At 46.9% G+C, this 25,275-nt stretch overlaps 1 protein-coding gene and 1 non-coding gene across 6 annotated transcripts in view; one reads left to right on the plus strand and one right to left on the minus strand.

Annotated features, from left to right (window-relative positions):
* Positions 1-7,472: 7,472 nt before the first annotated feature.
* Positions 7,473-25,275, plus strand: part of KREMEN1 (kringle containing transmembrane protein 1) — a 62,198-nt gene continuing 44,395 nt past the window's right edge. For all 5 annotated transcript variants that reach the window (XM_045534386.1, XM_045534384.1, XM_045534385.1 and 2 more), the window contains exons 1-2: positions 7,473-7,582; positions 23,615-23,777. In XM_045534386.1, coding sequence (XP_045390342.1) covers positions 7,486-7,582; positions 23,615-23,777 — 260 coding nt within the window. In that variant the 5' untranslated portion in view covers positions 7,473-7,485. The remainder of the gene's footprint in view (positions 7,583-23,614; positions 23,778-25,275) is intronic.
* On the minus strand, positions 17,496-17,602 carry LOC123626313. Its single transcript, XR_006730801.1, has one exon. It is a non-coding gene; the product is annotated as a U6 spliceosomal RNA (small nuclear RNA).

Here is a 25,275-nt window from a genome sequence, read left to right on the forward strand (position 1 = left end):
GGGGGAGGAGAGTGAAATGATGGAAAAACAGAGTATGAGTCTGGCAGAGGCTCCTGGAATCGAATGTGTTGCCTGTTTGAATTTTGCAGTGTTGTCCCTGGAGTGAATCAAAGCCTGCAGGCAGACCGCACCACAGGCCTGGTGGAACCACCTCCAGGCCCACAGCATTTGGACCCACAGACACTTGGGAGGACAATGGTGCCCATTCAGCCACGAGCCCTGGCCTCACCTCCCAAGAGGTGGGTCAGTTTTAGAGCAGGGCCTTGGAAAGTGTTTGTCTTTGGGAAGGGTTTGCGAACGTCTGGGGACTGGGCAGCCAAGCATCCTTTCAGAGCTGGTGAATCTTGGAGAGATGACACCAGGCTTCTGGGGTACCCAAAAATCACCCTCTGCCTTTACTCTGCAGAGCGGGGACAAAAGGGACATGTTGGGCGAAGAAGGCATCATAGGAGTAGCTGTTCTGTTTCTCTTCTCTCCTTCACCATCTTGAGTTTGGCTTTCCCAAACCTCCTCTTTCCAGACACCCATCCATTCTATTTACCATCCTAGTTCTTTTACTCAATGACCAAGGGACACAGCTCTGACTCCGAGGAGCGCATTGAATCTCCTTCGTCTAGCACAGAGCTGTTCACATGGGTGGCACCTGACACGTACTCTTTAAATCTGATCAAATTCTGCCTCTGTCCCTTCAGTGCATCTCACTTCAGGTGACTGCCCCAACAGGTAATCCTCACCTTCCTTAAAACTGACCCAGGCTAGGTCGGCCTATGCTATTTCTCCTAGGTCAATAAAAGTAGTATTTACTGGATGCTTTTGAAGGCCAGGCATGGTTCTAGGCACTTTACAAGCATCATGTCATGAAATGCTACCAACAGTCCTGAGTTTGAGCATTGTTCTCTACTTTACAGATAAGGAAACTGAGGCACCAGTTGTTCAAGAACCATGCATCCCTCAGGTCCCATAGCTAGTAACCAACAAAGGCTGGACTCAGCCAAAGTCTACACCATCCTTGTCGTCAACCACTCATACTTCTCACTGCAATGCTTTGCCTCTTATCTGGTTGGCCCATCCACATGCCATCCTAGGCCTGGCTCTAGTCCTGTCCTTGTCATGAGACTTTCTCTAGGTTCAGGTTGACATTCCAGATCCGTCTCTCAACAGGCAAGTGAATTCACATCTCTGGACCTTAATTTTCTCATCTGTGAAATGGGGACAGTAACAGTGCCTACCCAAGGATTACTGTGAGGAGGAAGTGGGATGGTGTGTCTGAAGCACTGGGCACAGGTTCTGGTGCATAGTAAGCACTTGACAAATAAGGTTCTTGTGTGATGGCCCGTTCCCCCATCTGACCGTTCTCGAGCCCCTGGTACTCATGGTCTGAATAACACAACCCAACACTTGATAGGATCTTCTTGTCTCGGGTCCTGCATCCGCATCCATCTGGTTTATGAAGCCAAGCGATGAGCCTCTAGAAGGGGGAGGATGTTTCTGATCTGACCTGGGCATCACAGTGTCTCTTTTCACATGATGCATCTTCATTAAATAGTTGTCAGACTCACTGGCCTCACAGAAGTGTATGTACAGGAGGTACATTTACCCGCCTGGTTCTTGGGAGTTGTTCAGAATATTCCATGCTTCATTGGACAGAAATGGAAGTGAGCACCTGAGGACACGATAAGGAAAGCGTCTAGTCTTTAACAGAGATTGTTCCATCGAAGGGTCTTGAGAATTATAAAGTCAAGATGGAGAGACTACTTGGTCCAGGGTCCTGAAACCATGGCAAGAGTCTCCATCACTGGTGACTTGGTCCAGAGAACTCAGCGTTGAGGCAGTAGGGCTTCCATGTTGCTAAAAGACCTGTTCCTCAGTTTGCTTCTCCCATGGAGCTTTCTTATTCTGCCGAACTCAGTCTAAATAATCTTCATTTTCCACCCAACATTTGGAGCTGTGCTTCCTGACATATCTAAACCACCGCTTCTATTTGGAAACACATCTGCCCTTCTTTGATGTTTAGCCAAGCTTTCGTCGTTGTATTTTTAGCTCCTCTAATCTTCTCTCTTTTTTTCCTTTCCTTTCCTACTACCTTTCTTCTCTTCAGTTTCTCTTAGCTCTTATTCTTCCTGGAGGATCAGCTAATAAAGAAGAAATGGAGCCAATTATATTCATTCTTTTTTTTTACCGCCTTTATGCCCCACCCCCAAATTCTAGTGGAATTTAGTGGTTTCTAATTTCCTCAGATGTTTTTATTTTAACACCCAAGCAGTAAACTTCTACACCCATGTGGGAACATATCTGAGGTTTGTGATGCAGAAGAAGAGAACAACTTTGGATGAGAGAGAATTTGAGAAGATTCCTAAACAATGATGCAAACTCTGAGGACCAATGATTTAGACCACATGTGCTGAATCCGTACCAATCACGGGCCAAGTGTGCGCACCCATGCTGTCCTGCCTGCCTTCCCACCAATTCTCAGCTCATTCTTGCAGATGACTCGCACTTCCTCATTTCTACCCCAAACCCTACCCGAGTTCTCAGACGAGCCCACCTGGCTGCCCCACAGACACCTCTAACTCATTATGTTTAACACCAATTCTTCCTTTTCCCTCACCCCCATTAGAACAAGCAAACTGCAGCCTCTCTCAAATTTTCCATCACTAGTTTGTCTGAGCCAGAATCCCGGGAGACAGGATCAGGAATGATACTATGGTGAGCCCAGCCTGATGCTAAAGGAAATTCAAGAATACAGATCCTGTTTTTATTTAAAATGTTGCTATTCTGTTCATCACGGATGTTTCTGCATTCATTTAGACTTTTTAACATATTGCATTAAGGCCAGGCACAGTAGCTCACACCTGTAATCCTAACACTTTGGGAGGCCGAGGCAGGAAGATTTCTTGAGGCCAGGAGTTTGAGACCAGCCTGAGCAAGAGCAAGACCCCATTTCTACAAAAAAAAAAGAAAAAGAAAAAAAGAAAAATTAGCCCGGCATGGTGGCATGCACCTGTAGTCCCAGCTACTTGGGAGGCTGAGGCAGGAGGATCACCTGAGCCCAGGAGTTTGCGGTTGCTGTGAGCTATGATGACACCATTGCACTCTAGCCTGGGAGACAGAGCGAGACCCTATCTCAAAAATAAAAACAAGGCCGGGCGTGGTGGCTCACGCCTATAATCCTAGCATTCTGGGAGGCCGAGGCAGGAGGATCACTGGAGGTCAGGAGGTGAAGGCCAGCCTGAGCAAGAGCAAGACCCCATCTCTATTAAAAATAAAAAAATTAGACTGGAGTGGTGGTGTGGGCTACTGGGGAGACTGAGGCAGAAGGATTACTTGAGCCCAGGAGTTTGAGGTTGCTGTGAGCTAGGCTGATGCCACGGCACTCTAGCCCAGGCAACAGAGCGAGACTCTGCCTCCAACAAAAACCAACCAACCAAACAAACAAACAAAAACAAAACAAAAAAACCCAAAACAAGTAAAAACAGAAACAAAAAAAGTATTGTGTTAAAATGCTATTTATTAAATACACTTATTAGTTGTATAACAAATAATATTTATCTTGATTACTGAGTTTTTTACTGTTTTTTTTTAATTCTCTTAAATTCTGTGTCTGAGACAAATATCTCACTTGCCCTAATCCTAGCCCTGGACCACTCAGTAAGCATTTGATGACAAAACCCTACAAAGATAAGGAGGTGCCAGGTGTGGTGACACACACGTGTAGTCCCAACTACTCAGAAGGCTGAGGTGGGAGAATCTCTTGAGCCCAGGAGTTGGAGGCTACAGTGAGCTATGACTGGGCCACTCCAGCCTGGGCAACACAGCAAAATTCCATCTTTTAAAAACAATTAAAAAAAAAAAAACAATAAGGAGGCAATGTAGCATAGTGCTTAAGACTGTAGGCCTGGAGTCCCACCATCTGGGTTCAAAGCCAGTTCTGTGACTGTGTGGCCTTTGGGTAAGTCATTTAACTTCTCTGTGTACTGGAGGGCAGGGGTAAGGGTACTAAGAGGATTATGTGAAATGTGACCATAGACACCCTGCACAGCCTTAGTGCAGTCCTCACTAAATGTCTGCTAGTGCTGTCACCATGCCCAGGGTCCCTCCCCCTGGGTTCTCTCCACGACATGACTGCTGCCCTTTGAGCAGAAATCATCCCAATTGGAGTTTCAAAGACACGAGAATGACCCCAAACTCCACCAGTTTAGGTCTCCCAGCTTCTTGGCAAATCCTGCTGCCCTTGGAGGAAGAAAAGGGCCCAACTGCAGAGCACAAGCAAACAGACAGACACTAACATCTTCCTGGAGGCCCAGGAGCTGCATGCAGTGTCCTCACTCTTTCCATGAAACAAAGCTGTTAAACGCCTCAGGCATGTAAAGCGTTGAAATGAATATCTCAGGCTGCTCCCGCCAGGGGCCAGGACCACATAACTGAGCGAAAGACCTTGAGCTGTTAAGCGCTGTGACCTAGACACACTGGGCTATATTTTTAGCCTCTTGTGCACTGTTTCCATCACCTGTGCTGGGGGCTTTAAGCCGGAAAAGAGAAGGTGGGGGCGGGGAAGGTGGGAGGGATGCTTCTCTCAGCAGCCAGTGGGGGCAGGAGCTTGCAAATCATTTCTGAGCTCTGCTGTACCGAGAGCCAATTTCATGAGTGTGCAACCTGGGCATCGACACAGGTCCCCAGGCTTGGAAGGGCCCCACATTGTCTTTACGCTCTGCTGTCGCCATCTGAAAATTCTTAATAACTTTAGACAAAGGACCCACATTTTCATTTCTAACTGGACCCTGCAAATTATATAGCCGGTCCTGGTTGTACACAAGGGACTGCTGCCAGCCTGGGGTGGGGTGGCGGGGTGCCTTCCTACAGGGGGCAGCGTGGACCCAAGGTACTATCACGAGGCATGGATGCCCACACGTGGCCAAATAAACCTTGTTGCAAACCTCCTGTGTGCCCTTCCCATTTTCTCCTGAAACTGGAATGAGATGCCGAAAGAACCTTATAAACTGTAGAGAACTGTGTCTTGCTAAAGTCTTTCCCCAGCATCCTGTTTAAAATAGTCCACGGACCATTCTGTCCGCATCGTTTTCTTATCTTGGTAGTACTTTTTGGTCTCTAGCATTTGCATTTTCTCAGGTTGGTTGACCAGGCTGTAAGCTCTGGGAGGTCTTGGTGGTGGCAGCATCCTCAGCACCCGGCATGTTCCTTGCTGAATATCAGTTGAAGGAAAGCAGGTCTGCCTTCACTGAGTGTTTGCTTCGTGCAGATGGTTTCACCCGAGTCTTCTCGTTTTGTTCTCTTCTAAGGCGATCCTGCCTGAGAGGATGCAAAAGTCAGAGATGCAGGTGCGGCATCAGAAGAATGAGGAGGACACGTGGTTTGAGGAGGAGGAAAGAGAGGTTTATTAATTTGTCCGCAAAGGAGGAGGATGGAGACTACTGTCTAAAAATGTCATCGTCTTAATAACAAGCAGAAATACAGAGCTTTTAAAGGGTGGGTTCCCAGCTTCAGGCAGTGGTTCAGCTACAGCTGATGATTTTAATCCTCCCCTCTCTGTCCCATCTCTGCTGAAGACAATCTTGCGATCTCCACCCAGGACCTCCATAGCTCAGGCCATCTTGTGTAGCGCAAAGAACAAAAGACCTTCCCCTGCCCCTCTCAGCTGTTGGCCTCAAGCAGGGATGCAGGTCCTAGTTCTCCAAAAGGAGTGGGGGATGTTTTAAAGAGACACTGAACATTTTTGTCATTTTTTTCAGGCCATTTCCTCTGTTACAAAGGGTTCTCAGATCCTGCTGGAGAAGGTGCGGAAGGGCCCAAGATTGTGGAAAAGAGTCACCAGGTGGGGTGTGGAGGGTGTGTCCCCAGGGACCAGGCATGGCTGGGAGGGGGGTGTCCGTAGACTCCACTAAGGAGCCCAGAGGATTTCTGAACTCGGGAATGACACCGTGAAAACAATGACCGACAAGATTCTTCTTGCCACAGCGCTGGGTCGTGTGGGTGGAGAGGGACAGAGACTGAGAGGCTTCGTGGGAGGTAGCTGCGCCCTTGGGGCCCGGCTCTGGGAGCAGCCCTGGGTGGTGAATGGCATTTGGGGGAACGCGGGCTCTGGGAGTGGGTGAGGGGGCGGCTCCCGGGTGGCAAGGGGGTGCAGGGACGGGTGTACCCAAGGCAGGCCTCGGAGCCCGCGGGGCCGGTCCCGCCCAGCCCTGCTCTGGGTGCAGCGAGTCGGCGCACGAGAGCAGATGTTCCCGCCGCCGCGGGAGCACTTGCAAGCCCGGACCGGGGACTTGAAAGCTCCGGCGCGCCGCCCAGACCTGCCCCGCCGGGCGTCACCGCGGCGCTTTAGGCGGGAGCCATAGGAAAATCCCCTCTGCCTGGGGGAGCGCGGGGGAGGGGGGAGGCCCACCACCGACCCCGGCTGCGGCCGGGGAAGACCTTGGAGGGGCAAAGGGCCTACCACGCGGGGGCCGAGAGCTTAAGCAGGCCACGCGCTCTCTGATCCCCAGCGTGCCAGTCTGCAAGATAGCGCTGTCCAATCCGCCTCTGGACTTCGTGGGGGGCGCTTTACTTGCGCCCCGCTATCTCATCTACTCCTGGGAAGGCCTTCTATCACTCCTATTCTGGGATGGCTGCAGCTCAGACCAATTAGGAAACTTGCCCTGGTTGAGACACGATGTGTGATAGGATTCGGAACCAGGGCTCGGTATGCTGCCTCCTTCGTGGCTGCAAGACTTGGGGTGAGAAAGGAACTCAACATTTGCTGTACGTGCGTAAAAGTTTCCATGCATTATCTTATTTAGTACAACCGCTTTGGGGAGTAGTTGCTGTCATCACCCCCATTTAACAGATAAGGAAATTGAGGTAAGAGCTATTTTTCCTTTAAATCTGCCCAAGGTGACCGAGTGGTCTGTGAATCCGGACTGGCTGGCTCCAAAGCACCCTTTTTTGAACCACTACCATGAGCCAAGCACGGAAAAAGGGTTTGCAAACTGCTGTTCTGATTGTCACCGCTGTGGTTGAGCCCGCGCGTGGGTCACGACCCGAGCGAGGGGAGAGCGGGGGTCACTGGGCGCCCCGCCCGCTTCAGCCGGGCCAAACCTCCCCGTGGGGACTTGGAGGCGGGGCCCGGGGCCCCGCCCCTCACCTGCTGACCCCTCCCCTGCATCAGACTAATGGGCGCCCCGCCGGGCTGGCCCAGGTGAGGGAGGTGGGCGGGGCCTGGTGCGTGAGTGGCAGGCGCGGCGCGGGGCGGGGCGTGCGTGCGCAGTCGGCTCCGCCCCTCGGGCCTCGCGGCGGAGTCGGGCGGGCCCCGGCTGCGGGGCGGCGGCGGCGGCGGCGGCGGCGGCGCTGGGGAGGGCGGGCCGGGGCGGGGCGGCCGGGCAGCCGGGGCGGGGCCACGCTCGGGCCCCGCGTCCCGCTCCCATGGCCGCCCCCGGCTCCCCGCGCTGCCCCCTCTCCCCCGGGCCGCGCCCCGGGGCCCCGCACTGACGGCCCATGGCGCCGCCCGCCGCTCGCCTCGCCCTGCTCTCCGCCGCCGCGCTCACGCTGGCGGCCCGGCCCGCGCCCAGCCCCGGCCTCGGCCCTGGACCCGGTGAGTGAGCGACCCCCGGCGCCCGCCCTGCGCGGAGCCCGCCCGAGGGGCAGCGCGGCCGGCCAGCCCGGGGCCCACTCCCTCCCGCCGCGGCACCTCTCGGTCCCCTGCCCCGGCCCCTCAGCGACGCCCCCGGGCCCGGACGGTCCCTACCTCAGCACCCGGGACTCCCCCCAGGCCCCTCGGCAACGCCCCCGGGCCCGGCTGCTGTCCCCCAGCTTCAGGACCCGGTTCTCCTCAGCGACACCCCCTCAGGCTGGAACGCTCTCTCCGCCTCAGTACCTCCCGGGACCCCTTCGCCAAGCCCCTCGGCGACGCCCCCTGGGCTGGGACGCCTCCTCCGTCTCGGAGCTCGGGACCCGCCGCCCAGGTCTCCCAGCAACTCCCCCGGGCCGGGCCGCCCCCTGCTCCCCTGCACCTCCTGGGATCCCGTCCTCAAGTCTCAGCGACGCCCCTCGGGCCAGGACGGCTCCCTCGCCTCTAGACGCTGCACCCTCTCCCCAAGACCCTCAGTGACACCCCTTCCCGGGGCCAGGATCCCCTCCCCGAACCTTACTGCGACGCTCCGGCGTCCCCTAGCCCTCTCCTGCCGCCTACACGGTGGACCTTGCGCCTCTCGGCAGGAGCCGGCGCTCGGCCCTTCTGCCTGGGGCCCGGCTGCGCCCACTCGGCCGACCCTAACTTTTGAGAGGAGCCGGATTGCCTTGCCTGACCTGCTACGGGCAGGTCAGGGTTCTGGGGCGACCCGCTGTGCCCTGCCGGGACGCCTAGTCCCTACCCACTGGGCCGCTTTGAACTTCCCAGCGACTCAAGTGATAGCCCAGCAGGGGGAGAGGAAGGAAGGAAGGAGTGATGGGGAAACTTCTCCCCTACAGAGCTTAGGGTGCTCCACCTGAGGGTGCAGCGCTGAGCCCCGTGTCCTGGGTAACCCCACACTTGAAACAGGTCACCGCTCCCCAACGCCAAGGCCAGATCTTCCCGAGGTGGGGCCCTGGACCAGGATGAAAGTTTGGGATTTGCTTAGCGTCCACACACACCCTTCCTCGTAGCAGAATCCTTTCCAAGTTGAAGAGCAGGCAAGAGGGCGTTGCCTGGCCAGTTACGCTTCTCTGCAGGTTGTTTGGGTGTTGAGCATCCGACATTTGTGAAAGGGACGGGAAGAGTTCATTACCATTCTGCCCAAGTAGGAAAACCAGCTTCTGGGTTCTCCACCCAAAGTCAGAGCCTGTGATGTTGGAAAGACAGGATTTTGCTGGTGAAAGAAACTCAGCGTTGCTTTGTTAACTTACCAGCTTGGATTAGTGAAAAAGCTAGGACTTGGTGTTGTCACTTTCTGTGTGACTTTTGGGCCGTGCCTTCAGTTTCTGGCCTCAGTTTCCTCATCTGCAAGGTGGGGGGAGGTAATGATAATTCCCTTGCAGGGTGTTGTGCAAATTAAGTGATATACTGTAGGTAACACACCCACATATAGAAGGCAGTCAATAAACACTTTAATAATACTTTTTATAGGGCTTCACAGTTCATCAAGTGCTAGACACCTCGTTTACCCTGGGAATGCTATGAGTTTTCTGTCTGATTGATCCCTGTAAAAGGCAAAACTTGGCTTTAGATCAGTAGAATGGGGGTCTCCTAGTGCTGTAAACCTGAGGCTCACTAAGTGGTTTCTGAGTGATCTCCACCTTCTGTGGGACTTCTACAGTTTGATGACCTCTACTTTTGTGAGGAGTAAGGGAGGGACATTCCGGGAGCCAAGATATGTCAACATAACTGTAACCTAGTAACCCCTTAGCTCCACTTTGCCATCTGTGTGGTCAGGATTTAATGTCCTCTGAGAGAGGTATGGGTGGAAATAGACTGGTTCCCCTTCTGGAAAGGGCAGAGTAGCAGCTCTGAAAAACGTCAAGTGAGCCAATTCTGTGCTTATGCTTGTTGGAAGGTGGATCTTCTCCCAGGCACCTTTGCTTTGCTAGGGTCAAGTGCAGATAGTTGAATCCCACATCTTAGTGTGGGTGTCTGGGGTAGGGGGAAATAACCATTGTGAAGTGATTTGTGATAAGTGGCCCAAGTTCCCAATTCAGTGAATCCTGCCAGCTTGGTTTGCTACTGTCCTGGTACATTGGTGCTTTTGTGACTTTTCCTCTCTGGTTTCAGAAGCAGTTTTAGGGAGATACCACATGGTCTTCCGTATCACATCCTGTCTAGAGCCTACCCACTAGTTTTTAAATCCTTCCCCATAAAAAAAACACACTTTACTCTGAGGATTTTATATTTTTTGATACTGTAATTTTCTCTAAAATTTTGTGGATGGAAAAAATTATTTCAATACTTATATTCTGCACAATTTTGTAATATTTAAATTACCAGTGGTTTGCATTTTTGAATGCTGACTTTATAAAAACAGTTAGCTCATTCCCCATCCATGCTACTTCTAATTACAGTGTGTAGCCAACCCCAAATGATCTCCCTTTTCTTCATTCTTCCTTTAAGATTCATTCCCTCCCTTCACAGCTGATGGAAAGGAAGATAGAGGTTAATTGTGGAATCTGGACTTTCCTCTCAAGGAGGAAGGCAGCCTGGGCCGTGGGGCATATGGGTCTCCCTAGTGGGCTCTCATCCAGCATTTACTGACCTTGAGGGAGAGACAAGAGGTAGAAACAGAAAAGAAGGCTGGGTGGACTCTGCTAATTGGGTTTTCCACCTAAGGCAAACTGCCGAAGGCAAACTGCATTACATTAGAGGGCTATTAGGTGTGCATCAACAGAGCTTCTCCACTCAGCTTAAATAGACTTTTGTAAGTTTATAAACTGACATTCATTCTCCTTTAACTCCTCATCTGGAATTTGTCCCACTAGCCAATAGTATGTCTTGCCATAAAACCTATGAGTTCAGTTAACAGCAAGAGCTTCATAGTCTCTACAGTCTTGTCCCTTTTGGGGACTTCATTAATGGCAACAGAGTTACCTGTAAGCAACATAGAGGCTGAGGGAGTGAAGGATTAAAGCAAGCATAACAGTTACTTATGTGTTCTGAGTATTTTAAGAAACACCATTTTGACCTGGTATCAAAGAACTCTGATCCTTTTGTGAAATTTTGTCTTGGCCCCTAGACAAACTGTTTAAATCTTTGAGGTATGCAATGAGCCCTTTTATAAGATCTTAAGGCAAGAAGGCTCCCCATTTAGGCTCACTACTAATAAACAGCAAGTTGGTGTACTCAATATAGATACTGATATGCTCATGGTTTAGTATAGTTGGACCAAAAGCAATAAATGATTAAGAGAAAATATATTGCTTTAAATAGCTTCACTATATACAGATTAGGGATTTGGGAGTGATGTACCATCTCTAGTTTAGAATTTTTTAGACTAGAATGCTACCTGAGGCTCTAGGTCAGATGTGGGCTAACATTTTTTGTAAAGGGCGAGACAGTAAATAATTTGGTCTTTGTGGGTCATGTACTGTTTTTGTTGAAATTACTCAACTTTGTAGGGCAAAAGCAGCCATAGACAAAACACATATGGATAGGCATGGCTATGTTCCAGTAAAAGTTTGTGGACACTAAAATTTGGATTTCATGTAATTTTTATGTTACAAAATATTTTCTTTTTAATTTTTTCAAAATTAAAAATTTTAAACCCAGGCAGTGGGCCACATTTGGCCCACAGGCTGTACTTTGCCAGGCCCTTCTCTAGGTCCATGTCTATTGATTTTTTTTCAGTGTTCACCGGTCTAGAAAAGGTGACAAGGAGGCTAGATTGTGGTGAATGAATGAACATTTTACCATTTACTGTTAACTAACTTCTATAAATATGGGAGAAAGGGTTAAAATGATACATTTTATGTTATGTTTTACCATAATTTTTTAAAAAGATACATATGAGGGAAAGTTCACATACATACATTTGGATCTTTAATAAGACTTTTAAAAAAATTCTTCAAGGAGAAATTCAGTGTGGTTCAGTGTGCACAACATAAAGAAAATAGTGCCTGCCTCGCAACTGGCCTATGGTTTGTTCAATTATGCCTGCAGATGTTGCTTGGAACAAACCGTTGAGGGATCTGTTTCTCAGAGGAAAGCCCAGGCAGCAGGTGGCACCAGCCCTGAGACATAGAAAAACAGCCAGGAACAAAAAAAAAAAAAAAAAAAAAGAAAGAAAAAGAAGAAGAAAACAAATTTCTGTCACTTTCCTAAGCAGTTAGTTTTTATTTCCATGGTTCTATTGTCATATTCAAGTAGTTTTTAAAAAACAACAATGTGCTTAGCATGGCTGATTATTTTGTTTTAATTAAAACATCTCTGAAAAAACAAAATGAAGCATTCAAACATACCAAGTTGATTGTGTTTGTACTGCGGAACAGTTAATGCAAAACACTTGAGAGAGGCCGGAAGTTTGGATCTGTAGCTTTTGCCTGAGTTTTTGCCTCCTGAATAAGGACAACATAGGAGGAAGTGAACGTGTCCCTTAGAAACTACCGGTATAGGTTTTGCAGTGAGATTGAGCCCCCTGACGCCACTTGGCAGGTCCTTTTCTGGCTGGCTGTGCAGCCTCTGCATAGATGAAAACGATGACTGACAATTCCTTCCACATTCAGTTTGACCTTGAGAATTCAGCTGGAACCCGGAAGTATTAGTCCAGGAGAAGCAGTCTGAGGTCACTCTATTTTTTCCTCTTGCCTTCAATGTCTTCCTCCCAAAATGGCAGTACTTCTGCCTCCCCACCCCCATCTCAACTTCTGACACATTGTCTGCGTTCAGATGGAAGAGAGGGCAAGAGGCCATTGTAGAAATGTCAGATGGGTGTCCATACACCTACCTAATAACCGCCCGACAGAAACGTGCCTTGTCCTCCTCTAAAGGAATCCCTTCTCTCCCCTCCCCTTTTTTATTCTCTTTCTAGGTAAACATCTCCCTAGCCTGGACTTGTACCAGTTTGAAGAGGAATGAAGTTAGGTGCTAGGGAGTACCTTGGCAGACAAAAGATTTTAGGCCACCTCACAAGCAGTTGCCTCTCTCCCTCCAAGTTATACAACAGGACCCTCTCAGGGCCGCCCCTCTGAAGGGCCCAGCTTCTAGTTTCTCTTGCCACAGATTTAATCCCTGGCAAGTAGCCAAAGCATTAAACTTTTATTGTTCAATTTGCCACAAGGGCGGGGCCCTGCTTCCAGTGGGCTGAGGAGGCTGCAGCAGCTTCCAAACCCGAGTGTCACACCACATTAGCAACTGCAGACTCTGAGGGCTGGATTTCTTTCAGTTTGGTTAGAGTCTTGGTTAGGACCAGAACAATATACTCACACTCAAACGTTTTAAAGCTAGGAAATAGTAAAAACAGTATAGGCAGCTTTCAAAGATGATTCATAGTGGTTGTAGCTATCAGCATGTATGATTGCACGATTTCTTTCTGCCTTCCAAACAAATTTTATTATAGGGCTGTGTGCAAGCCTTAGTGTCCTAAAGCTGGATGAAAACATGGCAACCAAGGAGTTCTCTTCTAGGATGGTAGGGATTGTTAACCAATCCCATCACAGCATGTCAATGACTTGCTGCTGTTCAATCTATAAAAATTCATCTTCAAAGAAAATTATTGGGCTGGTAAAAATATTTTTAATAATGACCACAGAAGCCATATTTGTTTTTCTTTGATGTTCTTCCGAAGACTCTTCTGGTTCTAATCAGATTGTTCCCACATAAAATACAGTGGAAATCTACAATAATAAAATCCCTACTCCTATGTCTATGGGGAAATAAACAGGATGGGGACTGTCCTTTTAAGGGGCTTTCCCCTTCCCTTTCTCCAGACTCAAAGCTTCTATTACTGGTGGGTGTTTTGGCATCAGTTAAGGGCCTTCAATCCTTCCCTCCCTCCATGTTTTGCTCTTTCATTAAAGTGTTTCTGTTGTCTAATTATATCCTTTCAATCAAATTAGAGACTGCAGCATCTGGTGAGGGCCGTAACTGCTGCCATCTGCACCTCGTGTATACAGGCCTTTTCAGCTGAGAATCACTCAACTTCCAAATGGCAGGAAGAGATTTGGAAAAAGTTTAGTTGGAGGGGAGGTTAACTTAAAAGGAATGTCTTCAAAGGCTGGGTTCGTCGCCTTGCTTGCTGTGATGTGTGCATGGCCATGCGGAGCTTCATTGGCTTGGCTCACCAGAGATTCTGCTCTAGCGCTTCTGGCACATGAAGGGTTTCTGATTGTCTTAGCTCAAGTGACTAGGCTTTCTCTTCCCTGTTCTGAGCTTGGAGGGGCCTCGGTTGAGCTGAGAATGTCTCCCTTGTGAACAATCTTTTGTTATTTGACCACTGGTTAATGGATATGACACTTTCTGTTTATTTGACCATTTCTTCTAACCCAGTGATTTCAACTGGAGGAGATTTTGCCCCCAGGGGACATTTTGCAATACTTAGAAGCATTTTTGGCTGTCACACCCGAGGGGGTGTTACTAGCATCTAGCAGGTACTGAGTCCAGGAATAATGCTAAACATCGTCAAACGTCAAACGTACAGGCGAGCTCCCACACCAAAGAATTATTGGCCCAGAACGTCAGTAGTGCTGAGGCTGAGAAACCCTGTCCTAATTGTATTGTTCTTTGGTCCCTCCTTTCACTGTAGCTTGGGAGCAGGCAACTCTGATCAGTATCTTTTTTCACTCTTAAGAAAGTAGCTTCTTCATTATCCCCATCTAAGCTCTTCAAGCATTTCTGTGAACAGTGTTTCAGAAACCTTAATGTAATAAGGGGATCTGTGATTTACTATGTCTTTCTGTCTTCTCTAGAGTAAAATTGCCAGATTAAATGCAGGAAGCCCCATTAAATTTGAATTTCAAATAATTTTTTAGTGTTTAAGTCTGTCTCACAATATTTAGGAATACTTATCTTTAAAAATTTTTGGTGTTTATCTGAAACTCAAATTTAAGTGAGCATCCTATATTTTTTATTTGCTAAATCTGACAACCCCCCTTGAGATCCATGAAACGCTACATGAAACTTTAAACCTTTGACAATCAGAATTAATCTGTTAGCCACCATCTGCCCTTACTCTGATTGCTGTGGATGGCTGGAGATGACAGCACTGCTTGTTCTTGCTTTTTTATAAATCAGTGCTACAATGAGTCTTTCCTTCTGCACTAAACTGCCTCCCTGGCCAGAGCTTGTGAAACCTATCTCTCTCTCTCTCTCTCTCTCTCTCTCTCTCTCTCTCTCTCTCTCTCTCTCTCTCTCTCTCTCTTTCTCTCTCTCTTTTTGAGATAGAGTCTGTCATCCAGGCTAGAGTGCTGTGGCGTCAGCCTAGCTCACAGCAACCTCAAACTCCTGGGCTCAAGCAATCCTCCTGCCTCAGCCTCCCGAGTAGCTGGGACTACAGGCATGTGCCACCATGCCCGGCTAAATGTTTTGTATTTTTATTAGAGATGGGGTCTCCTTCTTGCTCAGGCTGGTCTTGAACTCCTGACCTCAAGCGATCCTCCTGTCTTGGCCTCCCAGAGTGCTAGGATTACAGACAGAAGCCACTGCGCCTGGCCTGTAAATCTATCTCTGGAGTCATTTTTATGTTGGGACCAACTAACAAGAGCTTATCAAATGCCTACTGTGTGCCCAGTATCTCTGACCAGGGCTCATCCCTGTGCCAATTCACAGCAGACTCCAACTTTGTTGCTTCAAGTTTTACTTTGAAAATGTGCTCTTGAGATATACGGTCTACCTGGCAACCTGCTCCCTACTCAGGAACGTTTGTATTATTTGTCCATGCCATATCAACCAAGGGAATCTGAAAAGCCCAGAGTCTGGCTTCCATGGAGTATTGGCTGCCCTCCAGGACTCTATTATTGGGGAACTTTCTTGCCATCTGACATTAAAAATAGGTCACAGGCAGTACTGACAAAACTTGTCCAGAAGCTGGATTATATCAGTTTATTTGATCTCCTTTTGGTCTGATTGAGAGCTTCAGACAGTATGAAATAGGGTTGCTCAAGTGGCAGTGAGGCAAGGTGTAAATTCGAGTCAAGTCTGTCCTGCTGAAAGCAACCTCAGAATATAAAAATTTATATTCATTAAAAAGGGAATTGATTATACTCCCATTACAGGTGGCTTTACCATGGATTTCCTTTAAATAGCAGAGTTCCCTGGTTTAAATAGCAAGTATTTGATTTTCAGGTACTTGATTTACATAAATTTTCCTGGCACTTCTCTTAGGTTATTGCTAGGTGAGTCCTGAGGCTGGCCTTGAGGCGTACATTGGTGAGGAAACTGGGCTCTCTGAATGTGTCCGTAATGGATTTGCCCCCAGTTCCCCATTCACCTGCTTCCCTCATTCAACAAGCATTTGCCAGGCACCTTGTGTGGGGTCTGTAGTTGCTAAGGATACAGAGGTTGCTAACGATACAGAGGTAAGTAAGATGCTCAAGAAACTCACAGGCTATTGGAAGCAGGGCCAGGTGCTTCTTGAGCAATTATAGTTCAGGGCGATCAAGTCCCCTAAGAGCTGTGGCAGCAGGCACTGTGTGCCTTGCTTGTTTCAGAGCCCCTGGTTCCTGTAGGAGTTAATGCCACCTATTCTAGACCCTGAGCCTTCAAACAGTTCTCCACCTTTTGTCTTTGGGTTTTCTTTAGAGCTGACTTATGATGAGCTGAGATATTGTTCATTAGCAAGCTGGACTCCGAGCTTTAAAATATCTTATGTTTCCTTTATCCTTACGTGAAAACTTCCTAGTGTGAAATTTTATTTCAAGATTGATCCATTTATCCTCACATATTCCATCGAGAGATAAATACTTTACATCACCAAACTATGGTAGAATATGTTATGTTGGCACTGGCAGTAAAATCCATCCAGGTGCTTTGGTTAATTAAGGAAATGTTCTTCTTAGAGTTGTGCTGAGCCCATGACTTAGTGAGTCCATTCTTTAACTGAGCCTTGGTTTAATCTTTCTATACATGTTGTAGACCAGGATGCCGATAGATGAATGGTCATTTTTTTCTCAGAAACTATCTTTTGGGCTTCAATTTGATGACTGTATATGTTTATAACATCCTAAGTGAGAAATAGAAATTCCTCAAGCACTACTGCATATTCGTGGTGACTACTCCCGGCCAAAACACACATCCTTCACAGTAACAACCATGGCATGTTTTCCAGTGGGTCCTGCCTAGGTGGGAGAGTGGAGCATATTCAAGATGACAGCCAGATGGGACATAAGCGGTACCCAAGCCACTGCATTCTGGGCCTTCTGGGCCTCAATAATTACGTGTTTTTCAAATTTTTATTTAACAAATAATAAGGCCCTCTCTCTGAAGTGTTTTCATGGATCTTCTGAGTTTAAAACTCTGGTCGTATGCTTACTGTAGGTTCATTTTTTCTTGCAGTGGTTTTTTAAGTAATTAAATATTTCATCTGGGCCAGGCATGGTGGCTCACACCTATAATCCCAGCACTTTGGGAGGCTGAGGTAGGAGGACTGCTTGAGGCCAGGAGTTTGAGACCAGCCAGAGCGGCATAGTAAAACCTTGTCTCTAAAAAAAAAAAAAAAAAGGAAAAGAAATTAGCTGGATATGGTGGCATGTGCCTCTATAGTCCCAGCTACTCTAGAGGCTGAGGTGTGAGGACTGCTTGAGCCCAGGAGTTCAAGGTTGTAATTAGCTATGATTGGGCCACTCTACTCCAGCCTGGGCAACAGAGTGAGACCCACTAAAACAACTAGCTAACTAAATATTTCATCTGTTAATAGAGATGAATAAATTGGAGATTCAAATAGAAGAACTCAAGTCTCCTTCCAAAAGTGTAAATAACTTTGAGAGGCATGGCCTTTTCTTCTGTTACTGTTTTTAAGGACACTGTATCCTTAAATGAAGAGGAAGATCTAAAAGATATTTTAATGGAAAAGCTACTGATGTTTAAAACATTACAGTGATCATTATTATCATTTTATATGGAACGCTTCATGAATTTGTGTGTCATCCTTGCTTAGGGGCCATGCTAATCTTCTCTGTATCATTCTGATTTTAGTTTATGTGCTGCCAAAGCAAGCACTACTACAGTGATTATTTTTGCGGTATTTCTACTTTATGCAAAAGTGCAACTTGATCTATGGTCATTTTCCACTGTTAATGTGTAATCCAAGAACATGACATATGAATGTCTATCTTGATTTTAGATAGCTGTATTTATGGCTGATTGTGTTCGTTTATGGTTCTTAAAAAGAGGCTAAAGTAGATTAATTCTAAAACATGTTAGTAACTATTTTCAAAATGTCCTTTTAAAAAATTTTTTATGGGAAATTTAGAAAACATGCAAATATAGAGAGGAGAATATAAGGAAGTCCCATGTGTCTTCTCCCAGCTCCCCTGATGGTCAACCATGGCCAATGTTATTTTATCTGTACTTTCTTTTCTCCTCCACTACATTATTTTGTAACAGATTTCAGATATTATATCATCTATAAATATTTCAGTATGTATCTCTAAATGTTAAGGATTCTTTTCAAAATCATATTAGCAGTACCATTATCACACCTAAAAGAAATTAACAATACTTTCTTTTGTTTTAAAAGACAGGATCCTGCCCTGTCACCCAGGCTAGAGTGCAGTGGTGCAATCATAGCTCACTGCAACCTTGAACTCCTGGGCTCAAGCCATCCTCCTGCCTCAGCCTCCTGAGTAGCTGGGACTACAGGCACACACCACGATGCCTGGCTGATTTTTCTATTTTTAGTAGAGGAGGGGGTCTTGCTCTTGCTCAGGCTGGTCTCAAACTCCTGAACTCAAGCGATCCTCCTGCCTCGGCCTCCCAGAGTGCTAGGATTACAGGCATGAGGCACCCAACCTTTTCTGACACAGCACCACTGAGGCTATGATAGGACACTCTCTCATGTTTAATGATGGCTCCCCCAAGAGCAGTGATTTCTATGATTACATGGAGGAATGTTACTAGATCTAGACTAGGGAGAGGATAGTTTAGGGGGAAAAAAACTCAACCCTCTACACACAGTACACTTGGAGAGTCACTGGAATAAAGGTGAAGTGATACCGGATAAGTAGCTGACACTGTGTGGTTTGAGCAAAACCACTCAGACACTTTGGGCCTCCGTTTTTTCCTCAGTTTCTTCACCTGTGAAATGAGGGGATTTGATAAGATGAAAGCTTATCAAAGATTAGAATGTCTTTTGGATTAACTGCTGCTTTCCTACCACTATCTCATAAATGTCAGCTTTCCTAGCTTTTCTTTCACTTCCCAGGCTGTACTTTCTCAGTCATCATCGCTAAGTCTGGTATGTTGGAGGGCCCCAGGGCTCAGCCCCATGTGTCTTCTCTGTCCACAGGCATCCTGTTCTCTGCACGTGAGTGGTGCTGAGGACTGCCATCTTTCTAGCTCTAGCCTCAGCCTTTTTTCTCAATTTCAGACTCACATAGCCATCTGCTCACTCTACATTTCCACTCCGTTTTCTGAAAGCTGTCTCAAACTTAACCCACCCAAAACCAAACCCTTGATTCCACCGCAAAAGCTCCGCCCTTCCTGAGCCCTCTGCATTGCAGTAAATGGCATCACTACTCACCTGGTTGCTCAAGCTCAGATCCTTGGTGTCCTACCTGACCTCTCTTCTGCTCAGACCCTGTGTGTATCCAAACCCCTAGCAAATACTTTTGGCTATCCCTTCAAAATCATCTAGAATCTGAGCACGTCTCACGACTCCACAGCTGTCAGCCTAGTCCAGGGCATCTCTCTAGCCTGTCTTTCTACAGTAACCATCTATCTGGTCTCCCTGCCTCGTCCTTGCCTATCTACAGTTCTTCCTCCACCCAACAGCTAGAAAGTTCTGTTACAAGATAAGTCAGATCATGTCATTTCTCTGCTCAAAACTCTCCAATGGCTTCCCCTCACACTTAGAACAAAAGCCAAAATCTAATTTATATAACCCTCAAGACCTTACATGTCCTGGCCTAGCCTGCCCTTCCCCACTCATTTGCCTACTCCAGTCAGACTAGAGGAGCAGCTTTCTAGCTCCCCAAACCTGCCAAGCACATTGCCGCTTCCAGGGGCTTTGCTCTTGCCGTAATGTGCTTCCCACCTCAGTCTTGGGGTTTGCTTCCTCCCTTCCTCTGCCTCTCTGCTCAAATGTCTGCTCCTCTCCAGGCCCGCCCTGACCCACCCTACCTAAAAGAGAACCCCTCCATTCCATGTCCATTCCCTTCCTCTGCTTGATTCTTCCTAGCAGCATTTATCCCTGTCTGATGTTCATTTGGATTGGTTCGTTATAAGCACGTGTCCCCTGTTAGCACGTAAACTCCATCAATGCAGGGTCTTTGTTCACTACTGTAGCCCCAGTGCTGTGAATAATGCCAGGCACATAGTAAGTGTTGAATAAACATTTGTTGAATTAATTAATGAATAGTATCCTAGACATTAGATCTTTGCTCATTCTCTTTCACTGAATACATAAATATACAGTTGACACTCTTCATAGTCTGATTTATTTCTATATTTATTTACTTATTTATTTATTTTAGAGACAGGGGCTTGCTAAGTCACCCAGGCTGGAGTGCAATGGTGCAATCATAGCTCACTGCAGTCTAGAACTCTTGAGCTCAAAAGATCGTCGCATCTCAGCCTCCCGAGCAGCTGGGACTATAGGTGCACACCACCACACACAGCTATGTGATTTTTAAAAAATTTGTTTAAGCCACTCCTTGTTTATTTAGCCAAAGCTTATGTCACTTTCATAGCAGTGGAAAATAAGGGAGGCAGGGTCCTTGTTACCTAGTACACACTCTGGTATTCTGATTAAATCAGGATGCATAAATAACTTTACATCTAGAGCATTCAAATTTTGTCTTCCTTGCTTTTTTTCCACAATTGCTATGCACTGGGAAAGTCTGGTCAAAAAACAAAAAAATCATAAAATATGATACGCTGCCTGAGTTTCCCCTGTGTAACTGAGAACAAGATTGGATCGGAGAGGAACAGACCCAGGCAAACAGGCCTGTACTTTCCCATTCCCACTTTTAGATGCCATCTCATCCCCATTCATGAGGACTGTCACATGTGTGGATGGCTGCCACATGCTTTTGTGTTACAAATCAAGTCATCTGAGTCTCAGGAACCCCACCTGCCCCGTGGGTTGCTGTGTACAACTAAGACCTTTCATTGTTTGTTGGCCTACATTTCTGCTCCCGGGTCACTCCCACTGCTTTTTTTTTTTATCATATATATTTAAGGGGTACAACGTGATGTTTTGATATGTAAGTTCTGATAGGTAAAAAAATATACATTAATACTTAGCAATTAAAATTCTAGCAATTGGCAAAGTTTGGCTTGATGTTCTTAGAATCATCTAGTCTAGTGGTTCCCAGACCTGATGACTTAACAGAATCTCCTGGGCACCTTTTTACACTAGAGGTTCCCAGGTCGCCCCACTCTAGCCCAGGGGTTGGGATAGGACTCTGGTGTGGTTCATACCGCACATTCTCTCTCTTTCTGTCTCTCTGATCGCATATATTCCTAGTGATACATGCCATGCAGGAAAAAAATGCAGGGCAGAAAAATCGGAGTGGAGATGATGGGAAGGTTTCTGAGGAGGTGGCATTTGGTCTGCTGTGGGAAGTATTAGGGGAAGATCATTTCAGGCAGGAAGTAGCGTAGTGTGTTCTCAGAATTGACTGCAGGCCAGCGTGACTGCAGCACAGCGAGCGAATAAGGGACGAGCTCTGGTGCAGTGGAAGGAAGGCGCTGGGGCCACATCATGGAGGCCTTGCAAACACCGCAAACACTGGAAGAGTTTGGGTTTTATTCTGAGTGCTTCTGTTCTCCTAAGAACTTTGAATTCCGTGTGGAGTAAGGATTGTGGGAGAATAAAAGTGGAAGCTGCGAGACCCGAACTGTTCTCTGATGATGAACAGGGCTAAAGTGCTGGCACCAAAGATGGAGAGGAGAAGGCAGTTTCAGGGTGTATGTTTTAAGGAAGTCAACAGGACTTGCTGATGAGTCGGAGTTGGGGTGAGGCAGAGGATGGAGGAGGCAAGGATGACGACCAGGGGATTCTGCTGGAAGCACTATATGTCACGGTTGCCCCAGTTGCCTCATCTGTCAAATGAGGGTATTAAGGGTACCTCTCTGCTGGGCTGGTGGCAAGTTAACATTTGTAAAGCACTTAGGACGGAGGTTGGTGCACAGTAAAACACTATATAAGTATTAGAAGTGATGTGGACAATGGCGATGCGTCCAAGGTTGCACAGCTGGTCAGCAGCAGGTCCAGGACAAAAAGCCAACACTTAGCCTCTTGGTTTAGTGTATTTTATGCTACACTGAGCTGCCTCCTTCAATTACCCTTGAACTTTTTTATTTATGCCGACCCTTGGTAAAGTTTTGGTCATCACGGAACACGATGAATCGCACCTACCGTAACACATGAGTGTTGCACCAATCATGATAAAATTGCTAGGGTTTTCTGTATAGCCTGGAATTTCAGATTATTTTGGCTATCCATAAAATGGTGCCATTCCAGACAAAACACAGGGCGTGGTTGGTTGGGATGAAGAGGGTACTAGAAGAGAGAGGTTCTGTGGATAATTTTAAAATATTAAAAGAAATATCTTCCAGGCCGGGCGCGGTGGCTCACGCCTGTAATCCTAGCACTCTGGGAGGCCGAGGCGGGTGGATTGTTTGAGCTCAGGAGTTCGAGACCAGCCTGAGCAAGAGCGAGACCCCGTCTCTACTAAAAATAGAAAGAAATTATCTGGACAGCTAAAAATATATATATATAGAAAAAATTAGCTGGGCATGGTGGTGCATGCCTGTAGTCCCAGCTACTCGGGAGGCTGAGGCGGTAGGATTGCTTGAGCCCAGGAGTTTGAGGTTGCTGTGAGCAAGGCTGACGCCATGGCACTCTAGCCCGGGCAACAGAGCGAGACTCTGTCTCAAAAATAAATAAAGAAAGAAATATCTTCCAGAATGTGCTCATGTCGTCCACATGCGCAGGCTGGAGTAGGCACAGGCAGTACAACAGGGATGGCCTTAAGAGTCCTTAATACCGGAAGTTACAGGTCAGTGGATGCCAGGAGAAGGAAAGAAATAAAGCTAAGAATGTTAATGCACCTCCCCCAGATTGTCAGTTTTCTAGTGACACATCTTAAAGAAGTGTTTGAAGTGCTTCTATCTGTCAGTTTCAACTAAGCTAATTTTTAAAAATTGCTCTTTGTACTGTGCCTTTCTCATGAACCTCTGTGAGTTTAATGCATGCAATATGTGAGGGAAAATCCTATCAACCTCAGTTCCCATCCCCCCAAAGTCTGAGAAGCAGATTTTAGAAGCACATTATTGCACCTGCAAGGATTTGTCATCTTATTAAATCGGACCTGAGACCATTTTCACTGTGTCTTGTAGGAAAGCATTTCAGAAAGAGGTGAGAGAAAATGCCAGCCTCTCCTCCCCCGTGTTGACTGTCTGTTTTGGTGCACCTCTATCTCAAACAGCATGGGGAGGACTGTTCTTCATTACCAGGGAATGTGAGTCATTCCCAGATTTGTGTGATTGAGATTCCAAAGCATTGCTGTATCCGATGGTCTTATTAAATCCAAGTGTCAGTGCAGCCTTTCAGACTGTAGGGGAGAGCTCAGTTACAGCTGGTGACCTGGTTCTAGTTACCACACAGAGACACTGGCGAGAGCAATGACCCCCTCCGAGTACCCAGAATTCCACATGGATGGCTGTTACCAACTGTTCCCAGATTTGAGGGTTTCCTGGTTCACTTCATGGGCTTCAGTACAGTTCAGCTCCCTGTTTACATCCTAGTTGGGATCTGTATACTTAGGGGAAAATGTTCTAGTGTCTATAGACAAGGTCGTGCCAAGATTAGCGTAGCTTTTGGAGGGTACCTCATTTCAGATTTATTCAGCTCTAGCAGTGTTAACTGCACTGTGTGGACCATCTAGCAAGACACTATCCACTTCCAACTTGGTCCAAACAAAACAAATAAAACATCAAGCAAAGAGGGAGGAAACTATAGACGTTGCCAGAAAATTAGTTTGCTCTGTCTTTTTTTTCTCCTAGAGTGTTTCACAGCCAATGGTGTGGATTATAGGGGAACGCAGAACTGGACAGCGCTACAAGGGGGGAAGCCATGTCTGTTCTGGAACGAGACTTTCCAGCATCCATACAACACTCTGAAATACCCCAACGGGGAGGGGGGCCTGGGCGAGCATAACTATTGCAGGTAAGATGAGGCCACTGAAACTTAAAAAAAAATCTCTTCCATCCCTGCTCACAACTAGGGGCCAACTCAAAAGGTCTTTCTTAGTTACTGTTTTTAAACTCTTTCTCCCATACCTTATACACATACACATACACACACACAATCACACACCATCTACCACTCTTTTCAATTTGAGTTGCTTCGATACTGGCTTTCAGAGCTCTGCTTTCCTCTCTGGTCCTCGTCTTCTTGGGAGGGTTTTCGTAGTCGGCCCTACCTCCAGTGCACAATACACAGACAGCAGAGCTGCCTAAGCTGCTGAGAACATAGTGGTCAAACAGCACCATCTGTGACCCAAACCTCCCTCTGTTTCTGAGCAAAGGAAGCGCCTGCATTATTCCATTATTCCACCTCTAGCCAGCCAGGGTAACCTGCCCTGGGAGGAGCTGTGTCCATCAGATTTGTGCTGTTTACTTCCCCTCAATAGATTAAGGTGCTTCTTTCCTTTTCACCTCCTGTCTAACTCTGGAAGGGACTCTGAACCAGACATCCATAGTGCTTCAAATGTGTATTCACAGTTTCCTGGGGAGATGATCTATGGCTTCAGTCAGATTCTCAAAAGTTATCTGTGATTGAAACTAAGTTCAGAATCACTGGTATGTAGAGACCAGAACAAAAATTGTAAGCACTTTTGATTGTACATTTTTGCTACTTATAACCAAGATCCTGGTAACAAGACTCATGGTTCAGCAATGTATTGAATTGAATTATTTTTAAGGTGCAAAGGCAGCCTCTTGAGCCATTAGGATAGGGAGAAATGATTGCTGATCTACGCACCATGTCCCTGGTTCTACATACACTGGAATCTCAACCATGGCACTGTTGACCCAGCTGAGCCAACATATATATTCCTGCGTCTCATGGGCCACACTGTTTACCTTCTGCCCTCTACATACCTTTGCTAACACTCTAGGGCCCTTGTCATTGTCTTGAAGTCTCCAGGCCTTTAGTCTGTGTTCCTTCACCTGTGCTCTAACTTGTACCAACTAACCATCCCCCATAGTTGCTGTTGCATTATTGTTTTCATTTGTTATTATAAAAGTGTTAAAAGCTTGTTCCAAAAAAATTTTCTCAAACACTACAGATATATATTGTTTAAATAGTTAAGACCAGGTGCGGTGGCTCACGCCTGAAATCCTAGCACTCTGGGAGACTGAGGTGGGAGGCTTGCTTGAGCTCAGGAGTTCAAGACTAGCCTGGGCAACATACTAACCCCGTCCATACTAAAAATAGAAAAATTAGCTGGGTGTTGTGGTGAATGCCTTTAGTCCCAGCTACTCAGGAGGCTGAGGCAGGAGGATCACTTGAGCCCAGGAGTTTGAGGTTGCAGTGAACTATGATGACACCACTGCACTCTACCCAAGGAGACAGAGCAAGACTCTGTCTCAAAAAAAAAAAAAAGTCATTGATAAAATCCCCCACTTTACCTCTTTCCTCGAGAGCTTCCCCACCAAGTCCA

The sequence above is a fragment of the Lemur catta genome, chromosome 21 (genome assembly GCF_020740605.2).
Source record: "Lemur catta isolate mLemCat1 chromosome 21, mLemCat1.pri, whole genome shotgun sequence".
NCBI classification, from domain to species: domain Eukaryota; kingdom Metazoa; phylum Chordata; class Mammalia; order Primates; family Lemuridae; genus Lemur; species Lemur catta.